The sequence below is a fragment of the Oncorhynchus nerka genome, linkage group LG10 (genome assembly GCF_034236695.1).
Source record: "Oncorhynchus nerka isolate Pitt River linkage group LG10, Oner_Uvic_2.0, whole genome shotgun sequence".
NCBI classification, from domain to species: Eukaryota; Metazoa; Chordata; class Actinopteri; order Salmoniformes; family Salmonidae; genus Oncorhynchus; species Oncorhynchus nerka.
In genome coordinates this window covers 50,205,319-50,226,273 of record NC_088405.1, presented here as the reverse complement: position 1 = coordinate 50,226,273, position 20,955 = coordinate 50,205,319, and the positions used below count along the sequence as shown (strand labels likewise).

General features: G+C 44.6%; 1 protein-coding gene across 3 annotated transcripts in view; it reads left to right on the top strand.

Annotated features, from left to right (window-relative positions):
* The first annotated feature begins 3,758 nt into the window (after window positions 1-3,758).
* Window positions 3,759-20,955, top strand: part of chm (CHM Rab escort protein) — a 36,379-nt gene continuing 19,182 nt past the window's right edge. Inside the window, exons 1-9 of one of the 3 annotated variants that reach the window (XM_029670176.2) lie at window positions 3,790-3,838; window positions 7,886-7,925; window positions 11,127-11,193; window positions 11,454-11,526; window positions 11,824-11,948; window positions 12,204-12,558; window positions 12,742-12,858; window positions 13,223-13,343; window positions 17,964-18,186. In XM_029670176.2, coding sequence (XP_029526036.1) covers window positions 3,818-3,838; window positions 7,886-7,925; window positions 11,127-11,193; window positions 11,454-11,526; window positions 11,824-11,948; window positions 12,204-12,558; window positions 12,742-12,858; window positions 13,223-13,343; window positions 17,964-18,186 — 1,142 coding nt within the window. In that variant the 5' untranslated portion in view covers window positions 3,790-3,817. Of the gene's footprint in view, window positions 3,839-7,885; window positions 7,926-11,126; window positions 11,194-11,453; window positions 11,527-11,820; window positions 11,949-12,203; window positions 12,559-12,741; window positions 12,859-13,222; window positions 13,344-17,963; window positions 18,187-20,955 lie in introns of all 3 variants that reach the window. The other 2 variants (XM_029670175.2, XM_029670177.2) reach the window with 2 other exon arrangements.

Sequence of the window (20,955 nt, the reverse complement as noted above, 5' to 3'; positions counted from 1 at the left end):
AAGTTTACAGCATACATTAACAGGATTGCAGGCTAAGCAGCAGTCAACCACCGGACGTTTGTGAAGCTTACCTCATTCTGGCTGAGATGGAGAAAGGAAAGAAAGGACAATGATGAAAATCTTTACAAATATATACTTTACCTGAGTTCAGTTCAGTATTTGTCCGTTGGCTGAAACAGTTCCTATACGCAGAATTGGGTCATTGCCATGTTCTGCCATTGACAGTAGTGATGCCAGCTCTTGGCCAATGTGGCTAGTGGGGTATACCATCTACAGTTGTCGACCAGGAGAAGTATGCCCGGTTGAGCCTAGGTTACTCTTTACTGAGTTCGTCATTATATTTGGTTGGCCGTCCTGTGAATGGCTTGTGTCCGGAGTGTATGCTTGATGAAACGGTGGAGCATGTGTTGTTGTATTGTTGTAAGTATGTGAAGAGAGGGAAAGATTGATGTGTATGGGTTAATTGAGGTTGGACGGGGTTGGGGAGGTTTGAAAGGGATTTTTGGAATGGGGGAGTGTTTGATGGAAGTTAGTATGGCTCTTTTTTAATTTAACTTAGTAGTAAATAATAAGGGAGATGGATTTAGATGTTTGTGTTTTCTTTTTATCCTAATGTAATGTGAACCGTGATTGACCACATACTCCAGCACAGTAGGTGGCGGCATGCACCTTTAACGTTTCTTTGCATGAAGAAGAAGAAGAAGAAGAAGAAGGAGAGGAAGAAGAAGAAGGAAAAGAAGGAGAAGGAGAAGAAGGAAAAGAAGGAGAAAAAGAAGAAGAAGGAATAGAAGGAGAAGGAGAAGAAGAAGGAAAAGAAGGAGAAGAAGAAGAAGAAGGCGAAGAAGAAGAAGGAGAAGAAGGTTATGCAGCAACCACCAGTGCACAAAGATGATCATATGCATCATCATATTCTGACCATTTCAGAATGTTGCCTTTTTATTCTCATCCCTATTGCAAATCCCTCAGAAGCCTGTCTCAGTTTGATCATTTTGTTTAGGGATAACTCTAGTTAGGCAAATCGTATATATATACCTGAACAAAACAAGCACTGTTCAGGTTTGCTTGTTAAAAAACAGGATAGCACTAAAAAAGATACACAAACAGGTTCTTATAACTCCGACAAGAAAACAGACTCGCGACTAAAGTGTGACCATGCTTTCACAGGCCATGCTTTCACAGGCCATGCTTTCACAGGCTTTCCTGGTTGATTTACAACTGAACAAAAGCAGTGACAAATCATTTCAGCATGAAAGAAAAAAGAGAAAACAGCCATCCACTGCATTTAAAAATAAACAGTGAATAGAATTACAACTTAATTCAAAAGACAATCACCTTAAGACTCCTTAAACTACAAAAATGTGTCTCCAAACACATGAAAACAACTGAAAAACAAAATGACCTTATTGCAGTGTCATAGCCCTAACCTACAAAGCAATAAACATTTGGATTGTGTCGACCAGTGTCAATCAGCACTGATACAAATAGCCTACCTTATCAGAAAACTCCAACCACACCAAAAACATTTCTTCAAAACAGCATAGTCACAAAATGGTTACCCTGGCTCAGAAGTAGACTTGCACAGTAACAACACAGCACAAAACACACAGACCACCTTCAGGGAAAATGGTAGGGGATGCGATTATCTGGCCCGGGTGGGCGGAGTTTGCACCGGGGAAAAGTGATTGCATTCGCTTTGGAACCAGAACCAGCGGCCACGGACGGCGAAGTCGGCTCACAACAAAGTCACATAGATTAAGCATGTGGAGTAATAGGATTCTGTGTTTTCAGATGCAAAATGTATTGCTTTTGATAAAAAAATATGTAATCTGCCTTCACAATGAAAACTAGTTAGAGAATTTCAACATACTGTATATTTTATGGAAAAAAATATGTTGTATGTTTCTGAACGATTGTTGACAACATGACCGAGTGGTATAGAGTACTGTTCGATTTGAGAAGGGCGCTCCTCCCTTATCGCTTTTGCCCGTTCATGTTACGGGCTGGTCCATAGACCGCTGCACCGCAACTCATCTTAATCGAACTCTCTCAAACTCTAATCTGGCCAGGTGGGTCTGGGGTGCTTTTATATGTTGTACATGTTCCCCACCAATTAGGGTCCCCTGGGAAACATGGACCAAAACTAAGACACCTCTTACCCTATATGAATGCCTGAGATATTAGGGATTGATGGAAAGTTTTAGGACTACTGGAGGTGTTCATCAATGCTGATGCAGTGTATCTTGTTGTTATTTATTGTTTACATTTACATTTAAGTCATTTAGCAGACGCTCTTATCCAGAGCGACTTACAAATTGGTGCGTTCACCTTAAGACATCCAGTGGAACAGCCACTTTACAATAGTGCATCTAAATCTTTTAAGGGGGGGGAGGGGGTGAGAAGGATTACTTTATCCTATCCTAGGTATTCCTGAAAGAGGTGGGGTTTCAGGTGTCTCCGGAAGGTGGTGATTGACTCCGCTGTCCTGGCGTCGTGAGGGAGTTTGTTCCACCATTGGGGGGCCAGAGCAGCGAACAGTTTTGACTGGGCTGCGCGGGAACTGTACTTCCTCAGTGGTAGGGAGGCGAGCAGGCCAGAGGTGGATGAACGCAGTGCCCTTGTTTGGGTGTAGGGCCTGATCAGAGCCTGGAGGTACTGAGGTGCCGTTCCCCTCACAGCTCCGTAGGCAAGCACCATGGTCTTGTAGCGGATGCGAGCTTCAACTGGAAGCCAGTGGAGAGAGCGGAGGAGCGGGGTGACGTGAGAGAACTTGGGAAGGTTGAACACCAGACGGGCTGCGGCGTTCTGGATGAGTTGTAGGGGTTTAATGGCACAGGCAGGGAGCCCAGCCAACAGCGAGTTGCAGTAATCCAGACGGGAGATGACAAGTGCCTGGATTAGGACCTGCGCTGCTTCCTGTGTGAGGCAGGGTCGTACTCTGCGGATGTTGTAGAGCATGAACCTACAAGAACAGGCCACCGCCTTGATGTTAGTTGAGAACGACAGGGTGTTGTCCAGGATCACGCCAAGGTTCTTAGCGCTCTGGGAGGAGGACACAATGGAGTTGTCAACCGTGATGGCGAGATCATGGAACGGGCAGTCCTTCCCGGGAGGAAGAGCAGCTCCGTCTTGCCGAGTTCAGCTTGAGGTGGTGATCCGTCATCCACACTGATATGTCTGCCAGACATGCAGAGATGCGATTAGCCACCTGGTCATCAGAAGGGGAAAGGAGAAGATTAATTGTGTGTCGTCTGCATAGCAATGATAGGAGAGACCATGTGAGGTTATGACAGAGCCAAGTGACTTGGTGTATAGCGAGAATAGGAGAGGGCCTAGAACAGAGCCCTGGGGGACGCCAGTGGTGAGAGCGCGTGGTGAGGAGACAGATTCTCGCCACGCCACCTGGTAGGAGCGACCTGTCAGGTAGGACGCAATCCAAGCGTGGGCCGCGCCGGAGATGCCCAACTCGGAGAGGGTGGAGAGGAGGATCTGATGGTTCACAGTATCGAAGGCAGCCGATAGGTCTAGAAGGATGAGAGCAGAGTTATTGTTATCACCTTAATCTCCCATTGCCTACTATATTATGGAATATTGGATGTTGAAGGTACGGTGTTTCTATTTTAGTTTACTTATAGTTACATCTTTACTAATATGATATCACTCATGTTTATTATTTAAGAGAAAATACATGGGATACTTTTTGATTTAATCATTGTGTGTCTGTGTGTGTACACACGCGCACGTACATGTGACGTCACAGCTATTCTGTCACATGATACAGTGCTCACCATGGCGGCGGACAACCTACCATCCGAATTTGATGTTATCATACTCGGGACAGGTAATAAACTATTGTTGGTTTGCCAGTGTGTGTACTTTCAACCTGTTTCTTGATAACTGTGCCTCTGAAATTGGGGAGGGTGCAAGAATATTGTCTAAAGGTTTCATCCAAAACTGTGAAACGGCTGATAGCGTTTGTTGCTAACGCTAGCCGCTTGTTGTTGACGTTAGCAGCTAGCTAGGGAGTTACCTTGCTAATTAAGAGCACGGAATATCTAACATGTATACCTGTACCATTTGAATATAAAACGGCTAGCTAGCTATAGCCTTAGCAATTCGTGTCATTTTCTGAACGCGTAAAAAATGTGTGTGTGTATTTATAAGCTCACCATTTCAACATCGATAGCTATAGTAGCTAACTTTGACAACGTCATCAGCTTCCTTGATGGCAACGTCTGTGTGAATGTTAGCTATCAGCTATCTGAATTCTTGCTTTCGTGTCCATGTTTGATGTGAAGAACTAGTTAACTAAATTTAACCCCAACAACCAACGTTTGCACATGGTACAAAAGGTAAAATATACAGCCAAACAGCTAGCATTAGTAAAGGCATCTCTCTAACTTAACTTACTGCTTGCTCTCAGTTGAGCGAAGCATGCACTGTCATTGTGACTAGCCTGGGCTACTGTTAGGTTTAGCGTTCGCTACCCATGTTTAGCCAATGAAATGTAGAACTGTTTGTGTCCAACCACCACATACAGTATATTTTCCTATCTACCTGTTTATAAATGCTAACTAGACAATACAGGATATGAAATGTAAGATGTCATTATCAGGTTCTTCAGAATAGAAATCGCTTGATCAAATGTTCAGACACAGATGAGTCTGTGATGCTATCTTACACATTCTTCACCTAGCTAATTGTAATTCTACATAATTATTTTGAAACTAAAACGTCTACATGCGTATTTCTCAAATCCCTAACACACCCATGACTGTTTCAGGGTTGGGTATTTTACTTTCTAAATGTAATCTGTTAGGCCTACAGTTACCAGTTATCTGTCCAAAATTGTAATCAGTAATGTAACTTTTTGGTTGACCAAACTCGGTAATGTAATCTGATTACTTTGTTACTTTTGGATTATTTCTCTTTAAGACGTCTGCATGCTTCCCATCATATATATTATTTTTTTTCCTCTGTTAATGCGCACACACAAACATTTCTTGAGGCAAGCCAAAGTTCGGTAGCGGAAGTCTTTACCCCTTGGTCAACAGTATGGATTCTTCAATTAAGTGTTTGTTGTCATTCAATGAGAGACTCATTGAAACTCATTTTCATGCAAATTGTTTCACTTGGAAAATACTACCCCACACATAGTTATCTAAGATTCATTTGTACTATTTTGAGGAAATGCTGGCTACGGCATCTCAAGAGGGACACTATTGCCGCTTTTTTCTTGTTTTTCAAGCGCAGGTCTTTTAAGGGATTATGCCAGGCACAGACTTTCACTTCACCTAGAGGAGTTCTGTTAGGAGCAAACAGCTTTTGGTGCAGATGACTTTAAAGGACATTAAAAGAAGACCAATTATCTAACAAACGCATTTGTTGTGTCATGGTCTCTGACTTGTGGACAGACTCACTCTGGTGGAACATACTTGCAGCTTCTTTTTAATGCTGAATTTAATGTAATTGAGTAAACAGAAAGGTGTCATAGTGTATTTTTCTCAAACATCCTTTCTAAAATTAAAAGTAATCCGAAAAGTAATCATCTAGTTTTTCAAAAGTATCTGTAATCCAATTACAATATGTTTGCTGGTTACGTAACTAATTAGTTAGTTTTTTTTGTAATCAGATTACATGTCACCGATGACATGTAATCAATTACTCCCAAACGGTGTTAGTAATGATATGAACTCCGTTCACGTCACTGGGTTGATCTTAGGCTACATTTTAATTCACCAGTGGAGACTGCTGAGGGGAGGAAGGCTCATAATAATGGCTGGAATGGAGTCAAATACATGGTTTCCATGTGGTTGACTTGATACCACTCCATTCCAGCCATTATTATGAGCCGTCCTCCCCTCAGCAGCCTCCACTGTAATTCACTATAGGCCAGCTGGCCTACTCTTTGATGAATCCCCAGCACTGGTTTCATTAAATGTTCTGGTAAGACAATGCAATGGTTTTCTTCATTCAGAATGATGACCTGGGCTTACCAATAAGAATCTAGCCCCAGTAATAGCACAGGAAAGAATACAGGTGCTCTAATTCATTATGTTCAGAAATCAGTCCATGCACAGACCTGGTACAAGGCAAAGAACTGATGCCAGCAGGGGATCCACTGTAGGAGCTCACCAGTGCTGGGATTCGCTATGCAATGGAGGAGGAAAATAAATATTAAAAATGACAGCTCAGATGCCTATTGCTATAATTCAGCACTATGATTGATGGTGTGCAAATTGAATATCTCTGGCCCACTTCTGGTTTTGCTGGTGCAAAACTTCAAGCCAGCTGGTCCCCATACTGTGGGTGACAACACTGCACTGATGACCCAGTCTATTTCTGTGCAGGCAGTGTTCTGTGTCAAGGTTGGTCAGACAAGCATTTTTTCCCCCAGGTTCCCCAGCCTCTGTCTTTGTGTTGGGTCTGTGTGCAATAGGTGGCCGTGGACAAGGAACAGTTGTTTATGAATATAGTGGCCCCCTAATGACACCTGTTTTCCATCTGCTGGCCCTTCACCTGTGTGAGGCAGGGTGTTCCTGTTGGTTGCACCCCGTCAGTCCCCTGTTCACACACCTCTGACGCTCACCAGGGGGTGACACAGGGGACCTCTGGTCTACGTGGCTAGTTCTCTTTTGGACATCTGTGAGTTTGATGTATGAAAGTCTCTTAAAGGGGGTCTAGCCAATTGTAGGCCTAATTCTCTGCTTTACAAATATTCTGTCAATTTGTTTTTTTAATTTAAATAATTTGACCTTGAAATAATTTTCATCAGCATAGCACCCCTGGGCCATTGCAGATCTTTTGTCCAGTCGTTAGATTAATATTCCTTAAATAGCCTACGTTTGACATTTTATTCGCTTAATATACACCCATATCCAGACTAGTGAGTGTATCCACAGTATTGAGTGCATACGTTTTCTGACTTTTTTTGTTTGTTGCACTGGTCCTCCGTGGGAATCGAACCCACAAGCCTGGCGTTGCAAGCGCCATTCTCTACCAACTGAGCCACACGGGACCTTTATTTTGAAATGTTCGACAACAGCCAAGTGAGCTGGATGGGAGGTAGCAAGTCAGCACAGGTAAAACCTACAAGGACGTTCTACAAGCTAGCCTAAGTGGAATGGTATCATGGCAAATCGATTGTGTTCCCGGGACAACAGTAACAGAGATTCACAATTATTCCCGTTCTCATAGTGGAACTGGTCTTGTGCAGAGTCTTAATAGAGAGGCAATAAAGCAAACGGAGCCGGCATCTTGCTGAGCCGTTCCCTGCTGTTGTGTTAATGTAACTATCCATCTTGGTAGGACCTCCAGTCACTGTCATGAAGGGCCTCCATTAGCAGGACATGTGATTATGGAACTGAGCCAACAATCTCCAGCTTTACTAGTTGACACATCTCTGACTTGCACTTAGACTTCTTGCTTTGTCGTCAGGTTTAAAACGACAACAAATTGTCTGGTAAAATAACGCACGAGTCGATTTGACACCTACAATCTCCGATTGTTTTGAAATCGTTTGTTGTTAGAAACCGATAAGTTTAGCATTCCTGCAGCATTATTTTGTTTAAAAAAAATTGATCTCTGAGAAATGAAGCTAATTGAATGCACCCAAATTGCGTTTTTTTTAAATAGGATTCATACATTTTTTAAATAATTATAGTACCTAACATCTGATTTGTACCAAACTTTTTTCTAACTATGAGTATGACATGAGGAATCCAAAGAAAGGGTTATCTTTTGACCATGGACCCCCTACCACAATTCCACCCCAACAACGAGTATGTAGTATCAGTTCTCTATGTCTTGATAAGTAGTATGGAGCTGCGGCTCAAATGATTGTTTATCCTATGTAATGAATTTTGTGACTTTTTTTCCCCGTTCATAGACATTACATCCTGATAGTACCAGGTTCCGACCACTAGATGGTAAGTTTGAAGAATGATCAATGTTAAAGGGATAGTTCACCCAAAATACAAAATAACATTGGTTTCCAGTTTGAGTTATGACAGCAATCCATGCTTTGGTTTTGTTGGGCACTGTGTCTAATGCTAACTTTTTAGCATTTGTGTCACAAAATGGAAATAAAATTACAAAAAGATTTCACCTTTTTATTTTCGGCCTGGCAGGCTAATGTGTTTCGGCAGTTATGCCTTCACCAGAGCATCTAGCATTGGATGGTATTGGATGTGTGCCACAAATGCTAAAAAGTTAGCATTTGAAACTAAGGCTGTGACAAAAAAAACCAAGACGTGAATTCACAATTCAGATATGGTGCTGCGTACAACCGCTAGGGGTCAGTGTAGTTCAATCTACAGCAGTCCTGGCTACTTACCAGACAGCGCTCACTTTATTGCTGTTTCCCCACCCACTCAACAACGATGGTATTAATGCAGTTTTAGGTTCTCTGTTGTGTTCCTCTCCCTTTATGTTTTCAGTTGTCAGTACATGGGACTTCATGTCCCACTTCTCATCAATGTGATGGCTCGTTGCAGTGATGTACCACAAGTGTGTTCATAGACGTCTACAATCTGTTGGTGTTTGAGCGCTCGTACTATGTACTTGCAGAGCAATCATTGTACAATTTCTCCATCAGGGCCATTACGTTTTTTCTTCTGGTTCCAGATATGCCATTAGGGTATTGAAGCCGGCATCCTCTACAATTGACAATGGCTGCATATCAACTGCAATCATTTCTGTAATAGGTGCTGTGATTTTTCTCGCTCTGTCCCTTATCGCACTGCTGCCAGCAACGTGTTGGGTCTCACGGTGCCTCCCTTTCAGCATTGCACTTGTACTGCCACTGTAGCTCAGTTCCACCAGGCAAATTGGGGGGTTCTTAAGAAAATAATCACCTAATAGCAGGAACAGTACCATCTAGTGGTCAGAACCTGGTTATATCAGGATGATAGGATGGGACATAAACCCAACAACTTCTGTCTCATTTATCTGAACAGGGGGGGGGGAGAAACTATAACAAATTCACTGAGAATACATTGCATAGGATGAAGAAACAATACTTCCGAGCCGCAGAACCATACTACTTGTCAGACATAGAAAACTGAAACTATATACTGGTCGTTGGGGTGGGATTGGCATGGTGTGTGGGGGGATCCGTGGGTAGCTTCTGACCACCTCTTTGGATTCCTCATGTCTTACTCATTGTTAGAAAAAAAGTTTGGTCCAAATCAGATGTTGGGTGCTATAATTATTGAATATTATATGAATCCTATACATTTAAAATGGCCAATTTGGGATGCAATCAATTAGCTTAATTTGTCAGAGATCAAGTGATATTTCAGCAAAATAATGTTCCCCGGAATGCTTATCTTATTTTCAGAGCAATCTGAGATGGTGAGTGTCATGGTTTGCAGAAATTACACGGAACGTCCCAAACACAAAACACAATGGCGATTTCAAGTCACTGGGTCATCATCTTCTTGTATTGTAAGCTGGATGTTAAAACAAGATGGGCCTACCGCACAGGGTAAGAAAGTCTATCAACTATAAAGACTTCACAGTTAAGACTGAATAGAATGGCTGGATTTCATTTTTAATCCCATTTTAACGGTGTGTGCGCGTGCATGTGTGTGTGCGTATACGAGTGACAAGAGAAGAGGATGTGACGGGGTGGTGTTGACTGAAGTGCCTCCCCATCCTGCTCTGTCTGCTGAGGGCTTGCTAGTTTCTTTTTGCCTTCCCAAGCGCTCTCAGCCCGACTATAAATAACACGTCAAATGACTTTCAAGGTGGAGAGAGAATCCATTTTGGAATGTTCTCTGAAATGAAGAGTGATTTATGATTACATACAATTCCTGCTGAAAGCATTTTGGCTTTGCTCGGTCATCAAAGTCCTGCCGGCCCCCTATCTATTATTTATCGTGAGGCCTGTCTGTGTGGCATCAGTGCTTTATGGCAGGTAATGTTTGTCTTTAGCAAACATGATGTGGAAAAATCAATACCGGACCCGATAAATGGCATTAAAAGATGGCATCGGAGGTTATTTACAGTTTTTAAAAACATCTCAAGAATGGCCTGGTGGTTAGAGATACAACTGTCGTTTTTTTTTTTTTTACGCGATGTAGTTCATTGAGAGAGAGTATTTTATACTTAAGTGTCCACGTAAATCTTTCTTTGTGCTGTCCCACCATTGATACGATTGGACACTGGCTACCTATACTTCATGTTCTTGCATAATCCTTGGTGAGGCTTGCAGCTGTGTACATATTTGGCAGCCTATATGCCTAATGTCGAAATGGTGAGGACACAAATGGACAGAGTAGCATATGTGGAATGAGAGCGTACAGTGCCAAGGTGAAACGGCATAAGCCTCTGGCTTTCCGTTGTGACTGAGAGATGCTCTCTGTTAAATGACACAGGGAGAGGTTTGGAAGTGGTGGCATGTACATGAGAATAAATCACTTTCCCATTGTGTGTGCGAGATGGGACAGTGCAAGGCCAGATGAGAAAGAAGAGCGATGGAGAGACCAGGATGCCTTGGTGGCTTAATGGAGTTGTTTTCTGGGCTCTATCTGTGGCACTGCCTCTCAATCTCGCTTACCCTAACCCCTATCACTGTGGTGTGACTCCTCTGCCCTGGCCCTTTTTTACCTTTTTGTCTTCTCCAGGAAACGGAAACCTCCGGAATGAATTAGGATCTTTCTCTCGGCTAAATGAATACCAGGTGGATTTTTTTTCTTTTCTTGATGTGCTCTTCACGACAGAGGATAGCGCTTTCTTTCCCCTCGGGGCAGGAGCCATTTGTGCCGTGGAAAATGTAGTGCTATTCAAATGGAACTCTTCATTTTATTTGATGCCTATTGTTCATGAACCTTGTTCAACTGCCAACACCACTAGCACTCCAAATGCCCTAAGAGTCTCATTCTAGACATTTCTTTCCCATTTGACAATAGAATAAGCAATACACTAAAATAAATACTCATCACTTCCCGATTCAGCAGGCACCGCCAATGCAGTGAATTGCTTGCAAATAGGTTCAGGTTGAAAAAAATATATATCTTAAATTAAATTTAAACTATTCCATTCAGACAAAAGCCACGTGGAAATAATGGGTTGAATGGCTTCGTCTTGGGCTTGACAATGTGTCTCCTTTCTCTGTTCCTTTTCAGGCCTGTCTGAGTCTGTTATTGCAGCCGCATGCTCCCGTGTTGGACAGAGGGTCTTGCATGTTGACAGGTGAGTCTGAGGGGGGTGAGGTGGGTGGGTAATGGTATGTTGGATTGCACTGGGGTGAGATGGTGCTCTGGTTAGGCGTTCATTCTGTGTGATTATTTTAGATACAAATTCCAAAATAGCCTATTTTTTTAAAAGTACATTCTGGGGTGAATATTTTGTCAAATTGGTTCATTTTAAAGTTACTGGTGCATGATTGTGTATAAGGCATGAACCAAGACATGACTTCAATTCTTACTTGCAATGTATGCTCCATCCTACAGGAGAAACTACTATGCTGGAAACTGGGCCAGTTTCACATTCAATGGACTGCTGTCCTGGATCGAGGAGTACAAAGTGAGTTTAGCTGTGTTTGCTATTGTCTTTTGAAATGTAGCACATCATCACAAAGCATCACATTAACTGATTCAACCAATGTGACTAACTGGAGGTGTGAATATAAAATGGTCCGCCTGCTCTGACCTTTTTTTAAAGAAGATAATGTGTTAACTGTGATTGTCCTGAGGGTTCTTGTGAGAGGCCTGGGTAATGGCTTCACGTTGGCCTACAGGCCGTGGGCGCGTGCAATATATTGTGTGCCCATTTGGATGTCACACATTTTCTGTAGCTGTGGCCTGTCTCCTGTGTCAGCAGGCTGGCCAGAGTGAGGAGGCTGTACGGGAGGACTGGAAGGAGAAGCTGGAGGAGGGAGAGGAGGCCCTGGCGCTCAGCTCGATGGACACGTCCATCTCCAACCTGGAAGTGTTCTGCTACGCCAGGTACCACTGAAGACAACCGGTCCCCACACACACACACACACACACACACACACAGGGGACAAACCTCTGCCCCACCTCTCCATTCTTCTAATTTTCAAACAGTCTCCTTGATGAGGGCTTCATTTAGAATAAAGCACTACAGAAAACTCTACAGGAATTAGCTTACACGGCACTGCCAATGGCCATTTATAGTTTTGTTTCGACACCTACACACCTGTTTTAATGTCCTCCTAACCTGCTTTGTGTTATTAGCAGTGAGGAACCTGAGGAGGAGGAGGTGGCTGCGGCTGCAGCCTGGTCCGTCCCTCAAACACCAGACTCAGAGGGGGAGGTAGAGAGGTGTCTGCTCGAGAGCAGTTCTGTGGAGGAGGAAGAGCCAGTGGTGGCCAGTGATGAGGCGTCTCCAGCCTCTGGACCTGATGCTGGGGCAGAGCAGACCCAACCGGAGGGGCAGGAGAGAGAGGTGCCCAGCCAGATAGAGGAGACTCAGGGGGAGGCTTGGCAGGCCAGCCCCTCTCCAGCTGAGAGGCAACCAGAGCCCAAGAAAAAGATCACCTATACCAAGATTGTTAAGGAGGGACGGAGGTTCAACATTGACCTTGTGTCTAAGGTTGGTACAGTATATTGAGGTGTTAAAACATTTGAGGGGCAATGTTCCAAATGAACACATTGTTCTGTGTATGTGTATTTGTCCCTGTAACCTAATGTTTAATTGACTTTAAGGCTAGACCATTTTAAATGATGCAGCTAAATGCATTCTGTTGCTTATTTGTTCAATTGTGACCGTCCCCAGCTTATGTTCTCTCGTGGCTCACTGGTGGACCTCCTCATCAAGTCCAACGTCAGCCGATACGCAGAGTTTAAAAACGTCACCCGCATCCTTACCTACCGTAACGGGAAGGTGGAACAGGTAGAGAACACACACACACACATGCAGAACTGTGATGTAAGATCTGTCAGATTTAAGTGACTTTCCGATTAATGTCAGATTAATGCTGTGGCACAAACAGCTTTTTAATCTCTGCTGAACAACATTTTTACATTATCTTCAATGTGATTTACTGTGATTTACGTTTGATTTACTGAGTGGTGGTTATGACCATCGGTTTTTAATTTGAGTACTTCAATCACTCTGCTCAAGATAGCTGTCCCATGTTTGACCCCACACACACTCACCCCCCCCTTTTTTTTTTTTTACGCCTCCCTCACACAACCTCACAATTACTTTCTCTCTCCCTCTCTTTCTCTCCCCCTCCCTCCCTGGCTGTCTGCAGGTGCCCTGCTCCAGGGCTGATGTTTTTGGCAGCAAGCAGCTGACAGTGGTGGAGAAAAGGATGCTGATGAAGTTCCTCACCTTTTGCCTGGACTTTGAGCAGCACCCAGAGGAGTACCAGGGTAGGAACTCCCCCCTCTCCCCTACCCCTGGGGATTTTTCTCCAGTCCTCTACCCCCAATGTTCTCTCCCTATCCCAGTCCTTTACCCCTGGTCCTCTCTTTTCAGTGCTCTCTCTCCCTATCTCAGTCCTCTATCCCTCACTCCTCTACTTTCTCAGAATGGCGCTACAATGGATAGCAGCCGTTTTACAGGCTCCGGTCCAAATCTACTTTTACGTTGATCTGAACTGTTTTTTTGTACATAATTATTCCGCCATTGTTTCCTATGACCGGAAATTGCTTCTGGACATCAGAACATCAGTCACTAACCACGATTTGGATGAAGATTACTACTTCGAAGAGTTGGAGGCGCAGGACTTACTGCTCACCCCGGACCAGGCCACAGTCATCGAGACTCTAAAAAGGTGGCGTAAGAGAGGCTGACGTGCGGGCACCCTGACGAAACTAAGTCGGCGAGTACATAAACCGCCTCCACCCTCCGTTCTATTGGTGAATGTACAATCACTGGAGAATAAACTGGATATGCGCCGTTCGAGATTATCATATCAACGTGATCTGAAGAACCTTAATATCCTATGTTTCTCGGAGTGGTGACTGAACAAGGACATGAATAATATGCATCTAGCAGATTTTTATTTTTGTCTGGAGGACAGAATGGCATCATCGGGTAAACTCAAGGGGAGAGGTGTGTCTCTCTTTGGAGGACGTTTTAAGGTTCTGAGTCTCATGATAAGCTGTAGACGATATTATTTACCAAAAAAGTTTTCAATCCATCATACCTAATTTCTACCAGCATGTCAGCTGATGCGAAAAAAACCTCTAGATTGCCTTTACTCCACGGATAGAAACGCATATAAAGCTCTCTCTCGCCCTCCATTTGACAAATCTGACCATAATGCTATCCTCCTCATTCCTGCTTACAAGCAAAAACTCAAACAGGAAGTACCAGTGACGCGCTCGATACAGAAGTGGTCCGATGAATCTGATGCTCAGCTACAGGACTGTTTCGCTAGCGCAGACTGGAATATGTTCTGGGATTAATCCGATAACATTGAGTAGTTTACCACATCAGTCATCGACTTCATTAATAAGTGCATCGACGATGTCATCCCCACGGTGACCGTATGTACATATCCCAACCAGAAGCCATGGACTACAGGCAACATCCGAACTGCGCTAAAGGGGAGAGCTGCCGCTTTCAAGGAGCGGGACACTAATCTGGACACTTATAAGAGATCCTGTTATGTCCTCCCAACGAACCATCAAACAGGCAAAGCATCAATACAGAACTAGGATCGAATCATACTACACCGGCTCTGATGCTCGTTGGATGCGGCAGGGCTTGCAAACTATCACGGATTATAAAGGGAAGTCCAGCCGCAAGCTTCCCAGAGACGCAAGTCTACCAGAGGAGCTAAATGCCTTCTATGCTCCCTTCTAGGCAAGAAACAATGAACCATGCATGAGAGTACCAGCTGTTCCGGACAACTGTGTGATCACGCTCTCCGTAGCCGACGTGAGTAAGATCTTTAAACACATTAACATTCACACAGGGCCAGATGGATTACCAGGATGCGTACTCTGAGCATGAGCTGACCAGCTGGCAAGTGTCTTCACTGACATTTTCAACCTCTCCCTGACCCAGTCAGTAATACCAACATGTTTCAAGCAGACTACCATAGTCCCTGTGTCCAAGAACGCCATGGTAACCTGTCTAAATGACTATCGCCACCTTGGCACTCACATCTGTAGCCATGAAATGCTTTGAAAGGCTGGTCTCAACACCATCATCCCAGACACCAAGGACCCACTCCAATTTTCATACTACCCCAACAGATGACGCAATCTCTATTTCACTCCAAACTGCCCTTTCCCACCTGGACAAGAGAAACACCTATGTGAGAATGCTGTTCATTGACTAAAGCTAAGGTAAGTTCCCTGGGACTGAACACCTCCCTCTGCAACTGGATCCTGGACTTTCTGATGGCCTCCCCCAGATCGTGAGGGTAGACAAACGCATCCGCCACGCTGACCCGCAACACGGGGGCCCCTCAGGGGTGCGTGCTTAGTCACCTCCTGTAATCCCTGTTTACCCATGACTGAGAGGCTGCACACGACTCCAACAACATCATTAAGTTTACCGACGACACAATGGTGGTAGGCCTGACCACTGGTGATGAATAGACCTGGCAGTGTGATGCCAGGACAACAACCTCTCCCTCAACAAGACAAAGGAGTTGATCGTGGACTACAGGAAACGGAGGGCGAGCACGCCCACATTCACCTCGGGGCTGTGGTGGAGCGGGTCGAGAGCTTCAAGTTCCTCGGTGTCCACATCACTAAGGATTAAATGTAAGGATCTATCATGGTCCACACACCAACGAAGTCGTTAAGAGGGCACAACAACGCCTCTTCTCCAGGAGGCTGAAAAGATTTGGCATGGGTCTTCAGATCCTCAATGTTCTACAGCTGCACCATTGAGAGCATCTTGACAGGCTTGCATCACTGCTTGGTATATGGCAACTGCTTGTCATCCGAGTGCAAAAACTACAGAGGGTAGTGCGTATGGCCCAGTACATATCCGAGGCCAAGCTCCCTGCAATTCAGGACCTCTATACCAGGCGGTGTCAGATGAAGGCCTTAGAAATTGTCAGACTCCAGCCACTCAATTCATAGACTGTTTTCTCTGCAACCGTACAGCAAGCTGTGCCGATGCACCAAGTCTGGAACCAACAGGACTCTGATCAGCTTCTACCCCCAAGCCATAAGACTGCTAAATAGTTAGTCCGGGTAGCTATTTGGCTAATTATCTGCATTCACCCTTTTTGCACAAACATCTTTTACCCATCACATACACTGCTGCTACTGTTTATCTGCCACCTTATTCCTAGTTATGTGTACATACTGTATCTACCTCAGTTACCTCGTATCCCCTGCAAATCAACTCTGTACTGGTACCCCGTGTGTATAGTCAAGTTATCATTACTCATTGTGTGTTTGTTACTTTTATTATTACGTGTTTTCTACACTGAACAAAAATATCAACGCAACAATTTCAACAATTTTACAGAGTTACAGTTCATATGAGGAAATCAGTCAAATGAAATATATTCATTAGGCCCTAATCTATGGATTCGACATGACTGCGAACAGAAATATGAAGATGTTGCTCACATATATCTTAAAAATAATAATAGGTAGGGGGCATTATTCAGAAAACCAGTCAGTGTCAGGTGTGACCACCATTTGCCTCATGCAGCGCAACACATCTTCTCATAGTTGATCAGGCTGTTGATTGTGGAATGCTGTCCCACTCGTCTTCAATAGCAGTGCGAAGTTGCAGGATATTGGTGGGAACTGGAACACGCTGTCGTACATGTCGATCCAATCCAGAGAATCCCAAACATGCTCAATGAGTGACATGTCTGGTGATTCCAAGAATTATGTAGGTATCCTTGCGACGTGGGGCTGTGCATTATTATGCTGAAACATGAGGTGATGGCGGCGGATGAATGGCACAACAATGGGCCTCAGGATCTTGTCAGGGTATCTCTGTGCATTCAAATTGCCATCAATACAATGCAATTGTGTTCGTTGTCCGTAGCGTATGCCTGCCCATACCATAACCCCACCACCACCATGGGGCACTCTGTTCAAAACGTTGACATCAGCAAACCGCTCGCCCACACAACGCCATGCATGCTGTCTGCCATCTGCCCGGTACAGTCGAAACCGGGATGAATCTGTGAAGAGCACACTTCTCCATGGTGCCAGTGGCCATCGGAAGTGAACATTTTCCCGCTGAAGTCGGTTACGTCACCGAACTGCAGTCAGGTCAAGACCCTGGTGAGGACAATGAGCATGCAGATGAGCTTCCCTGGAACAGAAATTATTTGGTTGTGCAAACCCATCAGCTGTCTGGGTGGCTGGTCTCAGACGATCCCGCAGGTGAAAAAGCCGGATGTGGAGGTCCTGGGCTGCCGCGATTACACGTGGTCTATGGTCGGTTGGACGTACTGCCAAATTCTTTAAAATGACATTGGAGGTGGCTTGTGCTAGAGAAATGAACATTCAATTATCTGGCAACAGCTCTGGTGGACATTTCTGCAGTCAGTATGCCAATTGCACGCTCCCTCAACTTGAGACATCTGTGGCATTGTGTTGTGTAACAAAACTGCACATTTTAGAATAGCCTTTTTATTGTCCGCAGCACAATGTGATGATCATGCCGTTTAATCAGCTTCTTGATATGCCACACTTCAGGTGCATATATTATCTTGGCGAAGGAGAAGTGCTCACGAACAGCGACGTAATCACATTTTTGCCCAACATATGAGAGAAATAAGCTTTTTTTGTGTATGGACAACCTCTGGGATCTTTTATTTCAGCTCATGAAACATGGGACTAAGACGTTACATGTTGCGTTTATAATTTTGTTCAGTGTAAACTTTTTATTTTCTTTCTCTCTGCAATGTTGAGAAGGGCCTGTAAGTAAGCATTTCACTTACGTAACTCTAAACCTGTCGTTTATGAAGCATGTGACAAATAACATTTGGTTTGATGAATTGATCTCTCTCCATCTTAGGCCTCTCCCTCACTCCTACCTTCTCTCCTCTCCAGACTTCTCGGAGCATTCCTTCTGGGACTTCCTGCAGACCAAGAAGCTGACAGAGAACCTGCAGCATTTCATCCTTCACTCCATTGCCATGGTGATCCCGGAGGTGGGCACGGTGGAAGGCCTGAGAGCCACGCAGCACTTCCTGCGTTGTCTGGGGCGCTACGGCAACACGCCTTTCCTGTTCCCCCTCTACGGCCTGGGGGAGATCCCTCAGTGCTTCTGCAGGTCAGTGGTTCCTCATGTCTGGGTTTACCTCACACCACTGGTACATGATGATGAGTCTATCCTACTGTAGATAGTAAAATGTCCACACGACTATAAAGTCACTGAATTCCAACTGTGTTTGGCTTGGGGGCCAGACCTATTTTGACAGGGTACTAGAGATGGGAGGTGATCTTTGTGATTAGGGGGATGGCGATGAGACCTGGGTTTGTGCTCTGACTTCGAGGCTCTCTGCTCCGCTGGGCTCTGGATGGCAGCTTTTAGCACTGCAGGTCTTCAGGGAGCTCTCCTGTGAAACTGTAGCACTTAGAGCCGAGTGAGCTTCAGGATGTGTCCCCCATGGTTGCTGCTCATACTGGGCCATGGCGGCTCACAGCCAGGCAATGGGAGAACAGCTCCCCAAAGGCCGTGGATGCAGCTGGATATAGCCTAGCCTTGAACACTTGTCTCGGGGTTATGCATATGACTCTGCCTGCCTGCATTTCCATCCTCTGAATGGGTGATATCCACACCAGAGGTGTGTTGAGCTGAATGCATGGGTGCCAACATCCCGAGAGGAGCTGCTCATACGACAGAGCAGCCTTGACCCTGGAGATGGAAGGTAATGTTCTTTTGCAGCTGCAGTGCTGTCATAGTCAGTGCCATGCATCTGCGATGCAGTCAATTTGCATCTGACTAAATCCACCATGGAGATTGGCTGCACACCTCGCGGTACAGAGGCGTTATAACACAGACCGGGTTTGAACCTTAAATGAATCATGTTGGAAATGAGGGCAGTATGTGCTTGAGCTGTGAAATGCATTTATTCCCTGAGAAACTGGTTTTGGTTGAAGCAATTATTGCAGAATTGTTGCTTTATTATAATAAACTTTTTTTGTTCTAGTTATTCATAGACAATTATGAATACATAGTTGGAGCAACAGAATGGAGCCATGTCTTGCTCGTCTGCTTTTACCTGTCAGAGTACATGTAGAGACATAACTCCAACATGTAAGAGATGGAGGTTGGATTCATCTTCTACCTGACTTTTAGAATTTTAATAAAGGTTCCTCTGCTCGAGGCTCAGTCATTTGCATATTTGATTTTCCCACTCCTTCCCCCTAATCTACTCCTCCGACGTTCAGATAAGCAAGGTAAAGAGCCGACACATGATCACACCTGTCTGTCGCCGCACACCTCTCTGTCTCTCTCCCTCTTAGTGGCAGTGACTCTGTTGTTCATGCATACTGGATTGACATGTCTTTATTTTTGTTCTACAGGTGGTAACAGTTGGAATTGAGCTGTTACTTTAACCTCACTAGTTTTGAAAAATATTTTTCGAATAAAAACGTAACGCCTCACCTTGAGCTCAAACCCTGACTCTGTTGGTCTGTAGTAGAGGTCATTTTTGTTCTCAGTGTCTCCTCCCAAACAGTGTAGGTAGCGACGGTTCCAACGTTTGTGTTTTTGGAACGTTAGAACGGTGAAGAGGTGGATGGAGAGAACAAGAAGAAGCAGTAGAAAATGTCTGAAAGTGATGAACAAAAGAAGCGGGGTAGGGAGTCCGAGGTAGAAAAAGTATTTGAGAGCGGTGTGAGTGAGGGGTGGAAGGGAGGCGGGATCATCCATCAATGTGATACCTGCCTTGCAGGTGATGGATGGATAGATGGCCGTGCAAACTCAATAATGCTCACTCTCTCAGGTTATTCACAGATCAGCGAGCAGCACTGCTAATAAAGTGATGAAATGCTTTTGTGTCCTTGCCTGGATTATTCCTCAAGTTTTGACAGGGAAGACTCTTTTTAATTTCTAAATAACCTTTGGCGCTTTGACTGCAGTAGTCCGTCTTCTGCCTCTGTCTCTCGCACCGTTCTATGGCGTGTGACCGTGGGGGTGGGGGGAGTTAGACCTCCATTCATTTACCCTGAAAAAGAATTTGGCTGTGACACTCTTTGATTTGCATGCCGTGTTGCCACGCTCCAATCAGACAGCAGAGTCCGAATGAAACAGATTGAGAGGATGGGGAAATGCATTAATTAGTGCAGATGATTGTCTGTTGAGCATTCAGTCACAGATCATATTTCCTCATCTTTTTTTTCCCCACTCATGGAGCAATAAACATCTAATTTATTCGGATCCAACAGGATTTAATTTTGTGCAGAAGGCCTCGCCAGGCGGCATGGTGCTTTGTTTTCTTTTAATTATTGGCCAACCATTAGCCCCCCACTCTGCCTCCCAGCTCCCCAGATTACAGCAGAATCTTCCAGCAATGATTTTGACAGGTAAGTGCTCTGTGTACGCACTGTAATTTTGTTTGTTTAGCGTGTCCTGGACATGGTGAGGATTTATTGTCCACGTCCGTGACTGCCGGTAAAACCCTCTGAAAAGCATCTGAAATCCTCCCAGGACCCTTTTAAAACCTCCCACCCTTTTCTCCTGCTTGGCCGTGGTGGAAGAATGTATGCATCTACAGAACCCTCTCTTCCACCGGGTCTTCTAAGGGTTGAGTCCGGGCTTAGTTCAGCACTGGAACATCTACAGGAGACCCATAGTGAGTTTCAGGAGACCCAAAGTGAGCTTGAAGCACACGGTATTGCTAAGCAGTGCTCCTCAATACACCCACTCTCTCGTACACTTTACAGATTTATCTCTGAACTGTAAAGGAACCCGAATGTATCATTTTTTCAAGCATTTCTCCATCGGAGGAGGAGGTATGCACAGCACTTGCTGGACCTACAAGTTTGTCAAAGGTTGAGAGAAACACCCCCGGACGTCAATGTCATGACTATGAGA